General features: G+C 25.7%; 1 protein-coding gene and 1 pseudogene across 1 annotated transcript; both read left to right on the forward strand.

The window, feature by feature from the left end:
• Nucleotides 1–1,950: 1,950 nt before the first annotated feature.
• Nucleotides 1,951–2,832, forward strand: LOC149063138 (uncharacterized; annotated as a pseudogene).
• Nucleotides 2,833–12,248: 9,416 nt separating this feature from the next.
• Nucleotides 12,249–16,522, forward strand: LOC149063139 (uncharacterized). The gene is made up of 7 exons (XM_089216457.1): nucleotides 12,249–12,395; nucleotides 12,732–12,860; nucleotides 13,329–13,538; nucleotides 14,442–14,525; nucleotides 15,601–15,848; nucleotides 15,973–16,135; nucleotides 16,198–16,522. Exons 3-7 carry the CDS (start codon nucleotides 13,376–13,378, stop codon nucleotides 16,320–16,322), a joined length of 783 nt encoding a protein of 260 aa, XP_089072583.1. The 5' UTR covers nucleotides 12,249–12,395; nucleotides 12,732–12,860; nucleotides 13,329–13,375; the 3' UTR covers nucleotides 16,323–16,522.
• The last annotated feature ends 1,691 nt before the right edge of the window (nucleotides 16,523–18,213 follow it).

Here is an 18,213-nt window from a genome sequence, read left to right on the forward strand (position 1 = left end):
TTTGTACAAATCTGCTACATCCAGATGTAATAAATTTATATTTCCTAAAAACAAAATGTAAAGTTTAAGTAAAAAAAAATGTTTAGAATTTATGAACTTAACATGATTAAGCATTGATTAAAATTGTATATTATACCAATAGTTTAAGTACATTAGCATGAAAAATAAAATTTAAAAATGTGATATTATACAGTAACCTAGACAGTAACATATCATTATAGGTTTATTAACTTTTATAACAAAAACAAAAAATTTCCTTAGATCAAATAGCTAATACTTAATAGATAAATAAAATAAAATAAATAAATACTTAATAGCTACTTTAAATATTCTTACCGCAGTTCGATATCCACTGTCTTGATGTATTTACATCTTTTGGGAAACGAAAGAGTTTTAGACCTAACTCAGATCGCGCACTTTTACCACAGTTGACATAAGCACATTTTAATCCACAAGGACGTGACATTTAAAAAAAATTATAAATTGAAAATAGCAATTGAATGAACTCAAATATTTATATTGCTATAAATAATGATATTCGCGACAACAATAACAATGATTTAAATTTTTAAATATTATTAATGATAACATTAATAACTGATAGCCATTCATACATATTGTAATTGTATATCGTTTTTTTTAAATTATCTTGGTAAAACAACATTTTCATGACAGAATAAATTATGATCAGCGCAACCTATTGGCATGGCTCCCACACTACTAGATTTCTGGCTCCCATTTCACTTTATCAAGCGTTAACGAATTTTACTGTTACTTGGGCTATCTATGTATATTTAATCAATGACCAAAGATATTCACTTTGCCATCGAAAACCACCTCTGAAGTTTAAAATTGAAGCATTATTTCGACTACTTATGCTGTACACAGACACAAAAAAAAACATATCATTGTAAAATCAACACATTCTTCTCTCCGTTCAGAATCTAAAATAATGATTTATTTTATGTAAAATTAAGTAGGTAAAATAAATAATGATTGTAAATGGCAATGGTAATAATGGTTTAAATTATTTAGGTTTTAAGAAATTTTTTGTATGTTTACCTAAGGTTTGAAAATATGGTATACAAGGATTTTTATAAGTTTTTCTTTAAATATCTTTAAACAAAACTACCGGACTAAAACCAATCATTTTTATGAGTGTTTGAAATTTAAACTTTTACGAAATGACGTAAAACAACGATTTATAATATGATATAAGATATCATATAAAACAAAATATAATTCATTTTCTGGAGCGGTAAAAGATGTATAAAAATAATTTTCAAATAAATCTCATTCAATTTTATTTCAGGCGACTATTATTGGGTTCAACACAAAAAAAGTTCTATTTGTTGGTGTGCGTAATAATTACTGTTCTATTTGTCATCGAGCAACAAACAGAAAAACTGAGCCACCTGTCCACGTTTGGTCCCTTAATTGGAAAAAACCATCCACCGCCATGGAGGCGGATAGTATATTGGAAGGGTTTTCCAATAGTTTAAATATGCATGGACTAAAGTATAGTAAACTTATCGGTAGGCAATAATTAATTTCAGCTAGTTTAAATATAGGATTTTTATATTGTTTTTAAGAAAAAGCCAAATTGATCATTAGTTTGTGTAAAAGATCGTTAGAAAACTTTAAAAGGGTATAAAAAAAAAACACACCTCGTTGTAAAATGTTTTTTTTTATGTATTTCAGGTGACGGTGACTGCAGTGTCACTAATAAATTAAACGAATGCCTTATGGACAGAGTTTAAAATAAAAAAAATTGAATGTATAAATCACCTCCTCCGTAACTACGGAATGAAAATGTCAGCTCTCTCGAAAAAAATTGAATATCCAGCTATAGTTCGTAAATTTATCACTTAGGATCAAAGTCATAGTGAGATATGGCTTAAAGAAAGGCGAGTACGTTTGACAGTTTCAAAATTCGGAGAGATATGTAAAATGAGAGACTTTACAAGCTGTAAGATAAAAGTCCATGGAATGCTGTACAAACCATCTGCTATGTGCAAATCAATGGCTTACGGTATTGAAATTGAACCCCTAGCCAGATCGAGTTTTGAAGCGTTACTTCAAGTTTCCGTCCAGTTGTGAGGTTTGTTTATCGATCGAGAGTATCCATACTTAGCAGCTAGCCCAGGTGCTTAATTATTTATAAAATATGGACGTATTATGTACATAAATATTAATTAATGTTTCTTTAATTGTATTTAACTCAAAATGTAATATCTTATAGATGGACTAGTTGAACATTTCGTTTTGGAGATCAAATGTCCATACGCCGCCAAAGATACAATCAGTGCTATTGAAGCGATGGAAAAAAAATTGGTTTGTATAATGATATTAAATTATATTACAAGCATGCCTATACTAAAACGAATTTGTATTAAAATGTGGGGAATATGTTATAGTTGCCATATTGTTCGGTTAATGAAGGAAAAATTATGTTAAAAAAAGATCATGTCTATTACTTTCAAGTAATGGGTCAGTTGAAGATGTGTTATTTCGTAATGTACACGAAAAATTGGATAAATGTCGAAGAAGTACATTTTGATATTTCCTTTTGGGAAATGAAAATGGTCAAAAAACTTCAGTCGTAAGAAATAAGTGATATATATATTTAAGTAGTATTAAAATGAACATAATTATTATTTATTCATATGCGTAATACATGGGTGTCTGTGATATCTATGACATAAATATTTTATTTGTTTTAGATTTTATTTGGATTGCTTGTTGCCCGAAATTATAGACCCACTTTATGGGAAAAGGTTGTTGATTACTCAGAATGAGGCAAAAAAAAACATAACCTCAAAATATATATAATTATTGGCAGCTGTTAATCGAATAACAATCATTATAATATTATCAATACTCTCCATCGATTAAAGCATAGTACATTAATATAATTTAACAAACAATGTATAATATGTATTTTATTTTTTTATTTTTTTATTAAATACAAGTATTAATTGAATAATATTAATAATAATAATAACAACAATTCTTTCATTCAATGATCGTTTTCAATAATCGCTTGAATTGTTCATTTTCTAGGCCTTTAGTTAATAAATCTGCTAATTGATTTGACGTTGGAATATATTTTAGTTCAATGAGTCCTTCCTTCACCTTTTCACGAACAAAACCAATTAGTTGAGTGCTATTAGACTGTCTGTGAGAACACAATCCATTATTTAGTGTTCCTTTAACATATCTCAAAACTCTTTTAAGATGGTTCCAATGACATTCATTTGGTTTGCTTTGATAACGACAAAAGAAGTTTAGAGCATAGCTTAAATCTGGACGTGACCCCAACATTGCATACATGAGACTACCCACAAGTTGTCTATACGGTTGGTTGCATTCCTGTTTATTATCTTCTTTGATATTTAATTTTGACTCAATGGGAGTTGAAATTGTATTACAATTATCCATATTAAATTTCTTCAATACATCCTCTAAATATTGTGTTTGATTAATATATAATTTACCAACAGTCTTGTCATAATTTATTTTCAATCCCAAAAAATAATTGAGGTCACCATTGTCCTCCATCTCAAATTTTTCCTTAAGATAGGATTTTATTTCTCCAATTTTTAACATATTTGAACCAGCAATAATAATGTCATCTAAATATAGTAACATATAGTTTGAATGACTACACATTATTATTGTACCCTTTATTTTTTTATTTTACGAATATTATATGTATATAAAAATATTGTTTGTTATTACAAATTATACATAAAGGTCACCCTTTCCGAAATCGACGCAAGTCGGAGTAGTCCACTGCTAAAAAACGTGTAAGAATTATTCCGGCGCAAACAATCGTGCATATACACGAACACGATAAAGAGTCAAAATAATAATGCTCCGATTTTCAACTTCTGCTGTTCAGCATCATTTATTCGATTTTATTATACTTATAGGAACGTGGATTTGCTAACACTTTTGAGAGGTTAAAAATGAAATTAGACGCAGTTATTTTTTCAAACGTAGGGAAAAATAACATATTAACTAAATTAACTTATGAAAAACTGTAGTTTTGTTTTTATGGTGAGAAATTATAAAAAAGTTTATTATTTTCGCATAGCTAAGAAATTCCAATAAATAGATTGTGATAAAATACATAGGCCCATGTATGCGCATTGCGCAGTAGAGAGTAGGCTACATAATTATAATAACTATAGTGACTCGTAGCAAGCATATTATACTATTATTATCAGGCCCGGCGGAAGGCACAGCGGCAACACAGGCGTTTGCCTGAGGCGGCATAGGTATCTTCGGTAATAGGCTGGGCCGTATGCTGATATTTAAACTACAAAAACGAAAGGGTGGCAAATTTTGATTTTGCCTATGTGTACGTATATATTTTGTCCATCTAGTATCTAGAGCCGGCCTTGATTATATAGTACATCATCGTCTTTAAGTGTAATCTATAATTAACCCAGTGGTTCTCAAGCTTTTTTGATTCACGGCACATCACAAGTTTTCGCGGCACATTCAACACAAATGTAATGAAATAAAGTACTGTTTTCAGTATTTTTTTGCCAGCATAATTACAATTATCAGAAATTTTTCACGCCACCAGTATACCGGACGATTCTTTTATCATTGAACACTCATTATTTCAAAAATTATTAATGTTTTTGAAAATATTATTTACATAGTTTCTAGTTGTTAAAAACCCAACGTTTTTATTAAAAAATTATATTTTTAAATATTTTTTATCTTTATAATTTTTTAAGTTTTTTACTTTTTTGAATGACAAAATAGAGTTTTAATTTCATATACCAAAGCAGAATATTTTTCTAAGTATTTTGATTCATAAAAATCGAATTTAGGACGAGTAATATATGAGTTATAAGTATTTAAAGTTTAGTCAAGCGGAGTAGTGGACAAACATTTTGCGGGGTAACCCCGTACCACTCCACTCTGCCAATCTAAACTTTAAATACTTAGAAAAATATTCCGCTTTCGAATATGAAATTAAAACTCTGTTGTCATTCAAAAAAGTAAAAAACTTAAAAAATGATAAGGATAAAAAAATATCTTAAAATAAATTATTTTAATAAAAATGTTGGTTTTTAAACAAGTTTAAACTATGTAAGACAATATTTTCAAAAGCATTAATAATTTTTGAAATAATTAGTGTTCAATACGTACGTTTCCCCAGCCCCCCACATATCATATTTACGTTACTTATTTCCGCTATAGAATTTCCTCTGTGACGATGTTTTTAGATTACGGTTTGATATAAACGATAATTATACGATAATACTATATTATATAGTATTATATAATACTATATTATACTATATTATATACTATATATATACTATATTATATTATTATTTACTGTATTATAACAAATTTAGTATTTTAAAATAACAACAATTTTGAAATGCGCGTAGAACATTCAGAATTAAATGTTATTTTAAATTATTTATTTATTGTTCAGGAAATGTTTTTTAGAAATTATAATCAAAATATTCTAAATTAAACAAACCCAAAATATGTAAAGAATATTTGCAAACTAATATTATTTTATGTTATTATAATATTTGTATGTAGTTTTAATTTCAATGTTATAAAAAAAAACATACTGAGCACGTCAAAGAAATATTTTATTTTTAATATTACTTTTTTTAAAGATTAAATAACGTTATAATAACATAATAATTATAATATTCATAATTTAATCAAGTACTTAAGTTATAATAACATTAATAGGAGGCGCGTATAAATCTGGAATTTAAATACCTGGACCACACAATTCTAGACCCCAAGTAGCACATAAATGTTTATTCAATATTTTAAAAATATTAAAACATTAATTGGTAAAACGTTTTTTAAAAATAATATTTTATAAACATTTTTAATATATGTTATTTCAAATATTTTTAAATAAACATTATGTTAATGTTTTAAATATGTTATTAAATAAACATATTAAGGAAAATATTTTTTACTTCTTTAACTATGTTTTACACAAAAATATTTTATTAAATAATTTAAAAAAAATATAAATTAAATGTATAATATTTTATATTTATTATAAAATAATTATAATGTATTATATACATATTATAAATCATTATATAATATTATAATATTACATATTGTATACATAGTGTAGGTGGGGCAAGATTTGGGCACTCCCCCCCCCACCCCGGACAAACATTAATATGAACTTGTTGCTCAATAAATTTTACCGGACCTAATATATTCCTATTATTATTATCTTATTTTTGAGAATTTTTTTATTTTGACCCCCTCTAAAATGTTATCTATGATGTACGCCCATGATTATATAATATATTATAATATTATGTATATCCCAGATAGCAAAACCGTAACATTGATATTTTAGAAATATGTTATCTAAGTTAAAACTATAATATTTTATTATTCATTTTATAATTATATTTTAAGAATTTTTTAATCATTATATTTAATACATAATATTGTAATTCATTTTTAACTAAATTAGAAATATAATATTTTAACTTTGACTTCGTGGGATTATTCTGCAAATATTTAAATCAGAATTCAAAATAATATTTTCATTGACAAATTATAATAATATTTTAGTCTGTTTAGTTTCTAAATATTTTAATTTAACTTAATGAGAATATTCTGAAAAAATATAAATTGGAATTGAAAATAATATTGCTATTATGGGGTTTCAAAAATGATTCACCTGAATTAATTTAATAATATGCTGTGAAGAGCGAAAATATAATATATTATAATAATATTATATATATAATATATTACAATTTACATTAGGCTTCGGATCAGTATTCTAACATTTCTAACTAATCACTTAAGTATATTGTATAATAAAATTATACAGTATTTAACCAGCATATTGAATATATACCGACCTACCTACATGATATATAAATTGTAATACAATATTGTAATAAACATAATATAAGATAAATATATATAAGATATTATAAAAATGGGAGTGCCCGTCTCATTTTGAAGTTTGAACGAAATTTTAATTCGTTTACGGAAATTATTGTATATTATATGATTGATAAACAATTTATTTGGAAAGTATATTCAGGATATTGTTTGCAAATTAAATAATATTGCTTGTAAAAATTATTTATTTTTATTATATTATTTTAAACACAATCGGATATAAAATAAAATTATTTATATATTATGTTGAAACGGAAATCGGAATCGAAGTCGATATCGGTTTTTGATCAATGATCACTATCTCAGATATCATATACCTATGTGCAAGCACTGCTGCAGCAGCAGAGGCACAAATAGATAACAGTTAACAGAGTATTAAAATTTATAATTTTATAAATATAATAATAATAAAGTATAGCATAGGGTAGTGACTAGTGGGAGAGAGAAGGACGTCCTGGCCGTCCTGCACTTCACTCTCTCATTCCACCATGCTATCAGTGTTGCAGGAAGAGAGTCGAGGGGTGACGATTCTTTTGAACACGCACTCCACGGCGAGCTCAAAAGAACGTGGCTAATTATAGAATTCGTAAACGGATTCAAATATAATATCATAATAAAAGAAATACAAATATGGCTAAATATAGATAGGTTGTTATTTTCTGGCGGTGCGATGTTGATAATATTTATTTTATTTACGTCCAGCGTGCGGGTTGTCACTACTCACTAGTCATTATATTATTATTATTAAAAGCGCTTATGCAGTTGGCAACAATAATGCGCAATAACGATAACGGTCGATGAGTTTGTTCTTTTTTTTTTGTTTATACTTTATTACTTTATATTAACCAGAGTGCCGAAAATCGGAGAATAAGCCTGCTGTCGAGCACAACGCTAAATTCAAATATTTTAGATTATAGGTTCATTAGAACTTAGAAGTTTGTCAAGTCCGTCAGTATAATTGTTAAGCGATCATATTTTATTGCTAAAAAGAGAACTCTGAGTCTGAACTACTACTGACATTAAAAAGAATAATATCTACCTATCCGAAAGCCGTAAGTATATGATATGGTATTTTAATTATTATAATAGTAATTAGTAATATTATTACGTAATTGTTATGAATTATAACTTTGTGAGTTATAACTTATATTATTCAGCATGCTTATGAAATGCAGTTCACACAATTATGTAAAATTGGGTACTGGTAGACAATTTTTTTTCGCATGACTTAGGTATTTGAGTAAATTATCTGGCATTTCTGATACTTGTGCTTGAAATATTTTATAAAACTGTGATATATTGGATACATTGGCTATGTCGATTGTTACGTAGCTACTTAATAAATATATAATCCTATATATTATATTCACACATAACCCATTCACAATTAATCAGACAATTGGCAATATAAATATTATGGTAAGAGTAATGTGAATCTCATTGTAATGTTTTAGTTAAAAAAGTAATTTCATATTACACATACTATTAGGGAAGAGCTAACCATCAAAATTCAAAAGGAAATGGTTTCCTATATTATTAAATGCTAGTGTGAGCCAAATACAAGTCGCCATGACCAAAGCCCCCACTCTTTTAGTAAGGACCATATAAAAGGGGGTCTGTTGTAAGGGTTCTGCCGACGGTTAGGAATTTCTAAGACACTTGAAGGTAGGTCACAGTACCACTCTTTAGTCTTCAATATCAATTTAAAGTTAAGTGTTAACTCATCATCCAACATACCTATAATAATAATATAATTACTCTATTACTGTAATATTATTTAAAAGTATACGTTAAGACTTAAAACAATACTTCAAACAAGCTATTAAAAATCTAAATATTTAATTGTGTATAATTTTTTGTAGGTAATATATTTTTATTATTTAATAACTAATTACATATAAAACATAGCAAATAGTGCTGTTTGCTTAATAATATATTGTTTAAGTAAATAAAATGAAAGGTGATAATTAAAATATATTCATAGAACACAAATTAATAAATGTTTTAAGTCTTTTTAAGTAATGTAAATTATGTTCCTCCTATACCTCCCAGCTACTAATAAAATATTAAATACCTATAAACCGACTATAACCTCTAATATTATTTTTTTTTAATTCTGATATCATAAGTATTTACCCCGGTATTTACCTAGATACCTAGTTAGTTAATGTAGAGATTCATTTGCTGATCATTATCATAAATAAACCTTAATTTTTAGTGGAACAGAAAAATATTTATACATCTTTCTTTTCTTAATACAAACAATGAACCAAACACCAACCTTTATAGAATTAGAAAAGTCATAATATTAGTAGGGCTTCCAAATACTTTAGGTTTTCTTTTAGTGAAGAATAATTATTTATTATTCCTCAACATATAATTAATTCATGGTGATGCATGTGTAATATTTGCACAAGTCAATTTATGACACTGGTTCTACTTGATTTAACTGTTATCGTGCCACGCATATATTATATTTTATAGGTATAATCTGTGATATTCCTAGCTATAAACATGTAAAATTTATCAATGTGTATCAAAATAATAAATAATTCAGTTCATAAAATCATAATATAGATGCATGATAAAAGGGGTTTTTTTTTATACAAATTGAAATACTTTTATACTAAATACTTAGGTATAAATACCTACCTACCTAAATATTATAAAATAATTATTTTGTATTATTTTTTTTTTTTTTTATAGGAAAATAAATAATAATAATAATATAACTACGGCACACATGTACTTTGTTAATAATGATTAGAACTAATAGAACTAAAAAAAGAAAAATTAATCGGGAGCTACATGATATTCAAACAATATACTCGGCAAGAGACACAAATGTTGAAAGCAGTGAACCGGATTTCGCAAATGAAGTCTTGCTCTCTACAAATGGTCTAATACTTCCATCAATGTCTAATACTTTTTGCCAAAATAATACAACCAAAACCACATATATTACATCTTCTATAAATTCAGAAGTTGAAACCCAAGAAGGGGAGGTAGTAATACAAGATGAAGATGAGGTTGTAATACAACAACAAATTGAGGTGGTACAAAGAATTGAAACAATCAGTACTTTTAAAGAGGATTTGATTGCTTGGGCCATTGAGTGTAAAGTTTGTCAAAGTACTGTAAATAAATTGTTGAAGATCATGAAAAAAAGAAATACTATAAATACTGATAATCTTCCTAGTGACTGTAGAACACTTTTACAAACACCTATAACATTAAGTGCTAATATTCGTTATGTTGATCCTGGAAGTCATTATCATTTTGGATTGGCAGCAGGGATTAAAAGATATGATACATCTAATTTGAACGACATAAAAATTGCTATTGGCATTGACGGTTTGCCCTTAGCTAAGAGTAGCAACAGCCAATTTTGGCCAATTTTGGCATTTATTGTTGATGAGGCAAAATATGTATTTCCCATAGGAGTTTATCACGGAAATGCTAAACCAATGGACAGTAATGATTTTTTGGCAGATTTCATTACTGAAATTAAAGATCTTTTGGTTATTGGCATTAATATTGATGGTTCTAATAAAAAAGTATCTATTCATGTTTTTGTGTGTGATGCGCCGGCAAAATCGTTTGTCTTGAAAATAAAAGGACACTCTGGATTTTATTTGTGTACTCGATGTACTCAAGAAGGTGAGTATTTTAAGAACAGAGTGTGTTTTCCTTATTCTAAAGATAAATCAGATGAAAGAACCCATGAAGCTTATCTTAATATGTTAAACGAAGAACATCATGTTGGAAATACATTATCACAACTTGTAGAATTGCCAGGATTGGATTTGATCCAAACATTTTCATTAGACTATATGCATTTAGTTTGTCTGGGAGCTGTACGGAAACTTATTTTACTCTGGTTAAATAAAGGACCTTTAAAAGTTCGTTTACCAAATTGTGATGTCCATAAACTATCCAAGTCATTATTAGAGATTAAATCTTTCATCCCATCAGATTTTCCAAGGAAAACAAGGGAATTACAAGATATTGGTAGGTGGAAGGCCACTGAACTTAGGTTATTTTTGCTCTATATTGGACCAATTGTTCTAAAAAATATGACCAATAAAGATGTATTAACAAACTTTATGTGTTTGCATGTTTCTATGTTGATATTACTTAGTCCAAACCGAGCATGTCACTTAGAGTATGTGAAAGAACTTTTAGACTACTTTGTTAACACATTTCAAATAATTTATGGCCGTGAACATATATCACACAATATTCATGGACTTCTACATTTAACAGATGATTACAGATATTATGGACCTCTTGATAACAGTAGTGCATTTGCATTTGAGAATTATATGAAGGAGTTGAAGTCTAATGTTAGAAAATATGATAAACCTCTCGAACAACTAATCAACAGATATACTGAGTTATACAACCAACCACATACGCATTTAGTAAAAAATCTAAAACAACACAAAATGCTTTCTCGACCACATAGGAATGGGCCATTAATTGATGATATTAAAGGAATACAATATTGTCAGTTAAATGTTGGTAAAATAAAAATTAACATATCAGTAGATAAAGAAAGTTATATTTTAACTAAAAATGAAGAAGTTGTCAAGTGCTTGAATATTGTACATATCCAAAATAACATTGTACTAATTGGAAAAACATTTGAATACAAAACCATGTTATATGAAAAACCAATGGATTCAACAATATTTGATATTTTTATCGTTAAAAAACTGTCTCATGATTTAAAAATCTGGGATATTTCAGAAATAAAAAAAAAAGTCATGTTAATATATGATGGTATATCATCAATAGCTATGCCTATAATCCATACATAAATAAAAATGTCTATTATTGTATATATTTTATATATAAATGTATATAATTTTATTTATATATTATATATAAATGTAATTTAAAAATTCATACATATACTTATTAAAAATTCTAAGAAATAAAAACATATATATATAATATATATTATATATCTAACTAATAATAAATTGTGAGTAGATAAAATATTTTTTTTAATTAGTGGTTTAACTTAAACTTAATTTTTATGTTTAGATGTGGAACGTCGTTCATTTTTTACAGGATGATTCAGTAGAATCTGTTCCTAATTTTTGGTACAAAAAAATACATAAAACATGTGCATGGCCGTTAGTAAAAAGTTCAACTAAAAAAATGATTGAAAGAAGAACACAACCAAATGAAATAGACTTTAAATGGTATCCAGCTAGAATCCTTGGTCGAAATTATGGCAAGTATATTATTTTATTTCAACATTAATACCTATCTTAAATGACATTAAAATTCAAATACATTTTTAGAAAGTTTAGAAGAAGCACGCGTAAAAGCAAAAAAAGCTCAATATTTTACTGATTTATCTTCAGCAAATGAAGATCATGGTTATACAAGATTCAATCATAAATTAGAAGGAATTCCAAGTCCTCCAGCTTTAAAAACAAGTAATACATTATTTTACCCTTATTTTAAAATTGTTTCAGTGAACATTAACCATGAATTAAATAGATGGACCTATTATAACCTATATTTCATTACATCAGGTAAGCTAAATATAGAATTACCAAGCAGGTTACTATTATAGCTGCAACTGTGGTTATTTTTATTAGTTTTTTAACTATTATACATGTCATGTCTAATATCTAATATCAATAATAATATTATTATATATAAATATATGATGAACACCTCTTATAATATTCAGTTTTTATAAATGTATTCATTATTCATATTTTACTATTTTGATATAATTTTATGATTTTATTATTTGTATTTAATAGATAATGAGAAATTTTCAACCAAGAAAAATAGTAATTGTAATCTAATTCGATCTGAAAGCGAAAATAGTCTTATTTACGATTCTGATAAAGATCCTGAGTACAGTTGTAGTCAACCTGCTAAAATTGCAGGTAAATACAAGTATGCATGGTATACGTATAACAGTCTGAAAAATTAAATACATTGTTGAATTAATATATTTAATTTATAGACAATTGTGCTTAGTATATAATATAAGATTATTTATTTTTATTTTTTAATACTGAAAAATAAAAAAATTATTGATTATTATTAAGTTGAATGAAAAAATTCAAAACAGTCAATTTGTAAATTTGGTTTTTAAAAAAACTGATAGCAATAAAACATTTATTTGTTTTATTACAAATGTTTATAATTTCAATATTTTTGTTCAGTGAATAATTGATCTAATTATTAACGTAAAAAATATTATAAATTCAAAAATCAAAAATATATATATTTTTTTTTATATAATATATATTATATAACATAATATATTATACATAACAATATCATCTTCATAATTATGTTTAGTTGATTGTAATTTGTAACCCATACTAATTATAAATATTTGTACTCAGTTCATACAACACCTGATAAATGTTCACCAAATAATTTAAACATTACAATGATGAATTCACCAATTGGGAAAATTATTGTTGAAAATATCAGTCCGCTACATTCTACGCAAAGGTTCTCACATGGATCTACCAGCCAATGTACACCACAAACCAATTCAGTTAAAAGAACTTTGTTTTCATCTGAACCTTCGTCTAAACGCTTTAATTCAGGTAAAATAATATATTACAATAAAGTTCAAGTTTATTTGTAATTCTATGTTTATAATTAGAGTTAGGATGTTGATGACCTAAAAAACACACAAAAATGCCCTAAAAACTTCAAAAAATTATCTAAAATACTAATTAAGTAAGTGAAAAAACTTATTTATAAATAATAATTTTTATTAGAGATATGGGTATAATAATGGGTGTAGTAGTAGAAGCATTTAAATAATTTATAAATAAATTTCAATATTAAAAATAAATTAAAAAGTAAAATATAAATAAAAAAAAATTATATTAAACATATTTTCATTATTAGTGTTAGGATGTTGATGTTATAATAATATTCATATTGCATTGTTGCACTGTACAATTAATATGTGTCTGATGTTATCGAACAAAAGACGACGACGTCGATCAGTTAATAAATATTTGTAATCACAACAAAAACCCCACAATAATAATATTAAAATTATTTTTTACTAATAGGCCAAATCCAAAGTTAGATTTTAAATAAATTAAATTTGTTTCCAAACTTGGGTGTAACATTTGCCCTAAAATCTATAATTTGTGAAAAATGCCCCACATTGTATAAAAAGTACAAAAAATGCCCTAAAAGATGAAAAAGACTTAAAAATGTTGAAAAATGACATTAAAAAACAAAAAAAATGCATTTATAGCTAAAAATGAAAAAAATGCAAAATAAAATTAGAATATTCTGCATCAAGGGAGCATGAAACAAATTTTTAGCTAGGATAGCATTGTACAGAATAAAAGGAAAAAAAATGCAAAAGTCATCAACATCCTAACTCAATTCATAATATTTAGTATTTATTATTCTTATAAATAAAAAATAATATATATATTATTAATCGTATATTATATTATACATATATTATGTAATTCATATAGATGATACAGTCTCAGTTTCTACATCTTCTAACATGAAAAACAACAAACAAAAACAAAATGCTTCTTTTTCAATGCCTCCTGAAGGTAAGTTAAAAATTATAGTAGTATATTATATAAATTATAATATAATGCATATTGTAATTTTAATATTATAAATAATAATATTTATTTGATGAGTTTCATAATATATATTATTATGTTTTTATATTAAAATTACAAATTTACAAATTATATGGTCGGTCTACATCAGCGGTTCTTAACCTTTTTATATCAAAGTACCACGCATACATAGCTTAAAAATGTTCATGTTCCACTTAACCAAATAACCTTTTTTTTTATCAAAAGTATATACGCTATTTTACCATGTATAGGAATTTATTTTATTTGGAACTACAATAAATTATAATAATAATATAAGCATTTAATGCACAAAAATAAAATAAAATGTTATGTACAACTATTATTCATATTATTATTAATATTAAATAAACCAAATAATATTAATCCATTCCATTTTTTCATAAAGAAAGATTTTCTTCACGCACCATATATGAGCTTTTTAAGTACCACTAGTACCATATGTTGAGAAACATTGGTCTATATCAATACTCTATTATTATTAAATCTAACATTGATTTTATTGAAGGAGTTAATAGCTTTCAAATTCTACATAATTATTAATATAATAATATACATAATAACCCGGTTTATTCGTTTGAATAAATTATTATTAATATAATTATAATTACTATAAACTTCTGTGCCACTTAACCATTAGATGTAAGTAATTTAATTTATATCTTTTTGTATATTACTATTTAGAAATTACAATGTATTATTTAAATCTGTATATCCTAAAATTAGCTAATACTTTCTATTAACCAAACAATTATTTATTAACTTATTCAGAGTAACAACTAAACAAAAGTTAAATTTTATTTACAAAAGATATTAAATGACTATATTGTTAATTTATATTTATTTATAATTTATCTATGAAAACTAAATAAACCTTTTGAATTTTTATGTTTAGTAATGGTTTTAATAGAAAAAATACCTCTTAATATTGAATACTAATACAAATTTAAATGCAATATTAAAACAATGTTGTATACAACTATCCCTTGTAAAACTATATATGTTACTAATATTGTTACAGATTTTCAAAACTTTGTTATAAGTACATTAACAAAAGTGAAGTACGATATTGCTGGATTAACTCATACAGTAAATGCGTCTCATTTAATTTTGGATAGCATTCAAAATAGGCCTGTGAATTCATCAACCTTATCAAATGAATTTCAAGAAACTTTTATTCTAGATGAAATATTTCCAATCAAATCAAATGATGAACTTGAACATTTTGAAAGACAAATTGAAAATGATAAACACTTCAGATCTAATATAGTAAGTCTACTATGTATTACTTATAAATTAGTCTCATAAATATAATATGGAACAATATACCTACATGATCAATGTATTATTATTTATTTATTTAATACATTAATATATTTTATTTTACTTCCAGTCCTCAAAATTATCATTAATGGTTGGTATAAAAAATGTTGGTGACAGCGTGCGGCGATTAATGTCAAAAATGTTTAAAGATGAAATTTTAGTAGAATACTCCTTACAAGGTTTTAAAAAGAAGAAGAGTTTTCAAAAACTTGGAATTTATCGTTTACTGATTGGTAAATTAGATACTAATTTGTTCTTTAATTAAAATACTAAAATAGTGTCTTATATTTCACAGATGCCATTAGGGTCCACCGAAAGTTTAACAATTTAATTGACAAAGAGTTTGATGTACCGCTTGCAACTTGGATAGCACATGCCAAATTTAGATTGATGAATCATAAAAACATAGACAAATCATAAATTATTTGATTAAATTTAATAATATTATTTATACAAAATCCAAGAAGGATATTTTTCGTTATTTATAATAAAATATGTAAAATTATTAATATTGATCAGATGGATATTTTTTATACTTTTGTTGATGTATACAATTTTAAATTGATCCAAGGAGAATTTTTGTTTTTGTTATTTTAAATAAAATATGTAAAACTAATTGATCCGAGTCTGATATTTTTTTATGCTTTTATTAATTTAGATATGCAAGTATGAATTGGTTTGGGAAGAATTTTTTTGTATAGTTATTAATAAAATATGTCAAATAAGTTAATTTGTTCCGCGATGGATATTTTTTGTTTAACTACAGAATTAATAAATTGATTATAGAAATAAAACCATTTTGTTATTTTTCTTGAATATATTAAGCTTAAAATATATGTTATTTCTATAATTATATTAATAATAATATTTTTATCCATTAATTGTAACATAGTTTTAGTGGATGAGTAAGGCAAGCAATTATATATAATATAACTGATAAGCAAGTGTGTATATTCATTAATAAGTTTCAATAATTAATACTTTTTCAAAAAATTTCTAAAATATTTTTTTCTGATAACCAAAATGTTTTAGGAACATTTTACTGGTATGAAAATTATTTTGATACAACTTTTACAATGTTCCAGTAAACAGTTCAAAATGTTAGAGGAATATTCAGTTATCGTTTTTAATATAATATTTTACACTGGTTAAAAACATAATATTCTTTCAACACAATATCAAGTGGACAATTAAAAACGTTAGAATATTTTTTGAACTTTAAAACTATATTAGTGACATGCAATTGAAATAAATTGAGAATATTATTATTAATTTAAACATTTTTTGAAAATATTTACAAAATATAATTTTGCTGTCTGGGATTATTATTATATCTAATATATATAACTCTTAATTCCCAAGTAGGCGTACTAGGTATACATATATACAATATACAGGTACTCCATCGAAATTATTATGTATTGTATATAATATAGTTATATAAGCGAAGTATAATGTAAGTATGTGTGTCGTGTAATCATCACAAGAATAAAAGTATAATATGCGCGAGTGGAATCAAAAATGTAATAGTCTTATTATACTATATACATCTCAGTACACGCAAGTATGCAACTGTCACAATAATTTAATTATTTTAGTCGGGCGGTCGACACTATAACGCTCTCGCTAGCGGTGTCCGGATTGCGTGTAGGATGAGTGCGCTAGTGCGCACGGACAAAACGTGGTTTATATTTTGTTATCGCATATAATTGTCCGTTGGTTTAAAAATAAAAATAGTATAGCACTGAAATACAGAATGATAACATAAAGTGTGGTTATAGTTTATATTATATCATTTATATCGTGATGTTAATATTTCTGATCGATTCGGATGTGTAAATTGCGTTTATACTTTCATAGTTATAATACCCTGATATAAATAACTTAAATTATATCATAATAATATTATACGCAATAGTGGAAATACGCGATACGCCTGTGTAGTACAACTGTTGCCTGTTGGCTGTTCTAAGTTCTTATCGATATTTATTCGCAAGTCTCTCGTAACTCTAAACGCGTCCTGCATCATTAAAATAAATAAAGAGATTGTTCTGTACATAGAAGACGTCATCTTCAGTTATTTTGTACAGGTAAGTCATTTTATATTGTTGTTAATTCAAATATTATTATTTACTATCTAGTATTTTAATTTAATATAGGAACAACACGTTATCATAGTATTAGCACGCTATGCCGACATTTAAATAATTATTGTTATACAAATTTGATCTGATACTATTATGTTCTCATATTTAGGTATTTTTAAAACAATTTTTGCTTACCTAGTCAAAAAGCTTGTGAATTTAATACA

This window comes from Diuraphis noxia, unplaced genomic scaffold, assembly GCF_037042655.1.
Source record: "Diuraphis noxia isolate RWA-SAM2 unplaced genomic scaffold, SU_Dnox_SAM2 contig0001, whole genome shotgun sequence".
In the NCBI taxonomy this organism is placed as follows: domain Eukaryota; kingdom Metazoa; phylum Arthropoda; class Insecta; order Hemiptera; family Aphididae; genus Diuraphis; species Diuraphis noxia.

Bases quoted from the DNA above. Each gene is read 5' to 3' on its own strand.
- LOC149063139 (XM_089216457.1), top strand. From the start codon at position 13,376: ATGATGAATTCACCAATTGGGAAAATTATTGTTGAAAATATCAGTCCG. The intron at 13,539-14,441 runs GTAAAATAATAT...TAATTCATATAG, and splicing joins GTCTAAACGCTTTAATTCAG to ATGATACAGTCTCAGTTTCT. The intron at 14,526-15,600 runs GTAAGTTAAAAA...ATATTGTTACAG, and splicing joins TTTTTCAATGCCTCCTGAAG to ATTTTCAAAACTTTGTTATA.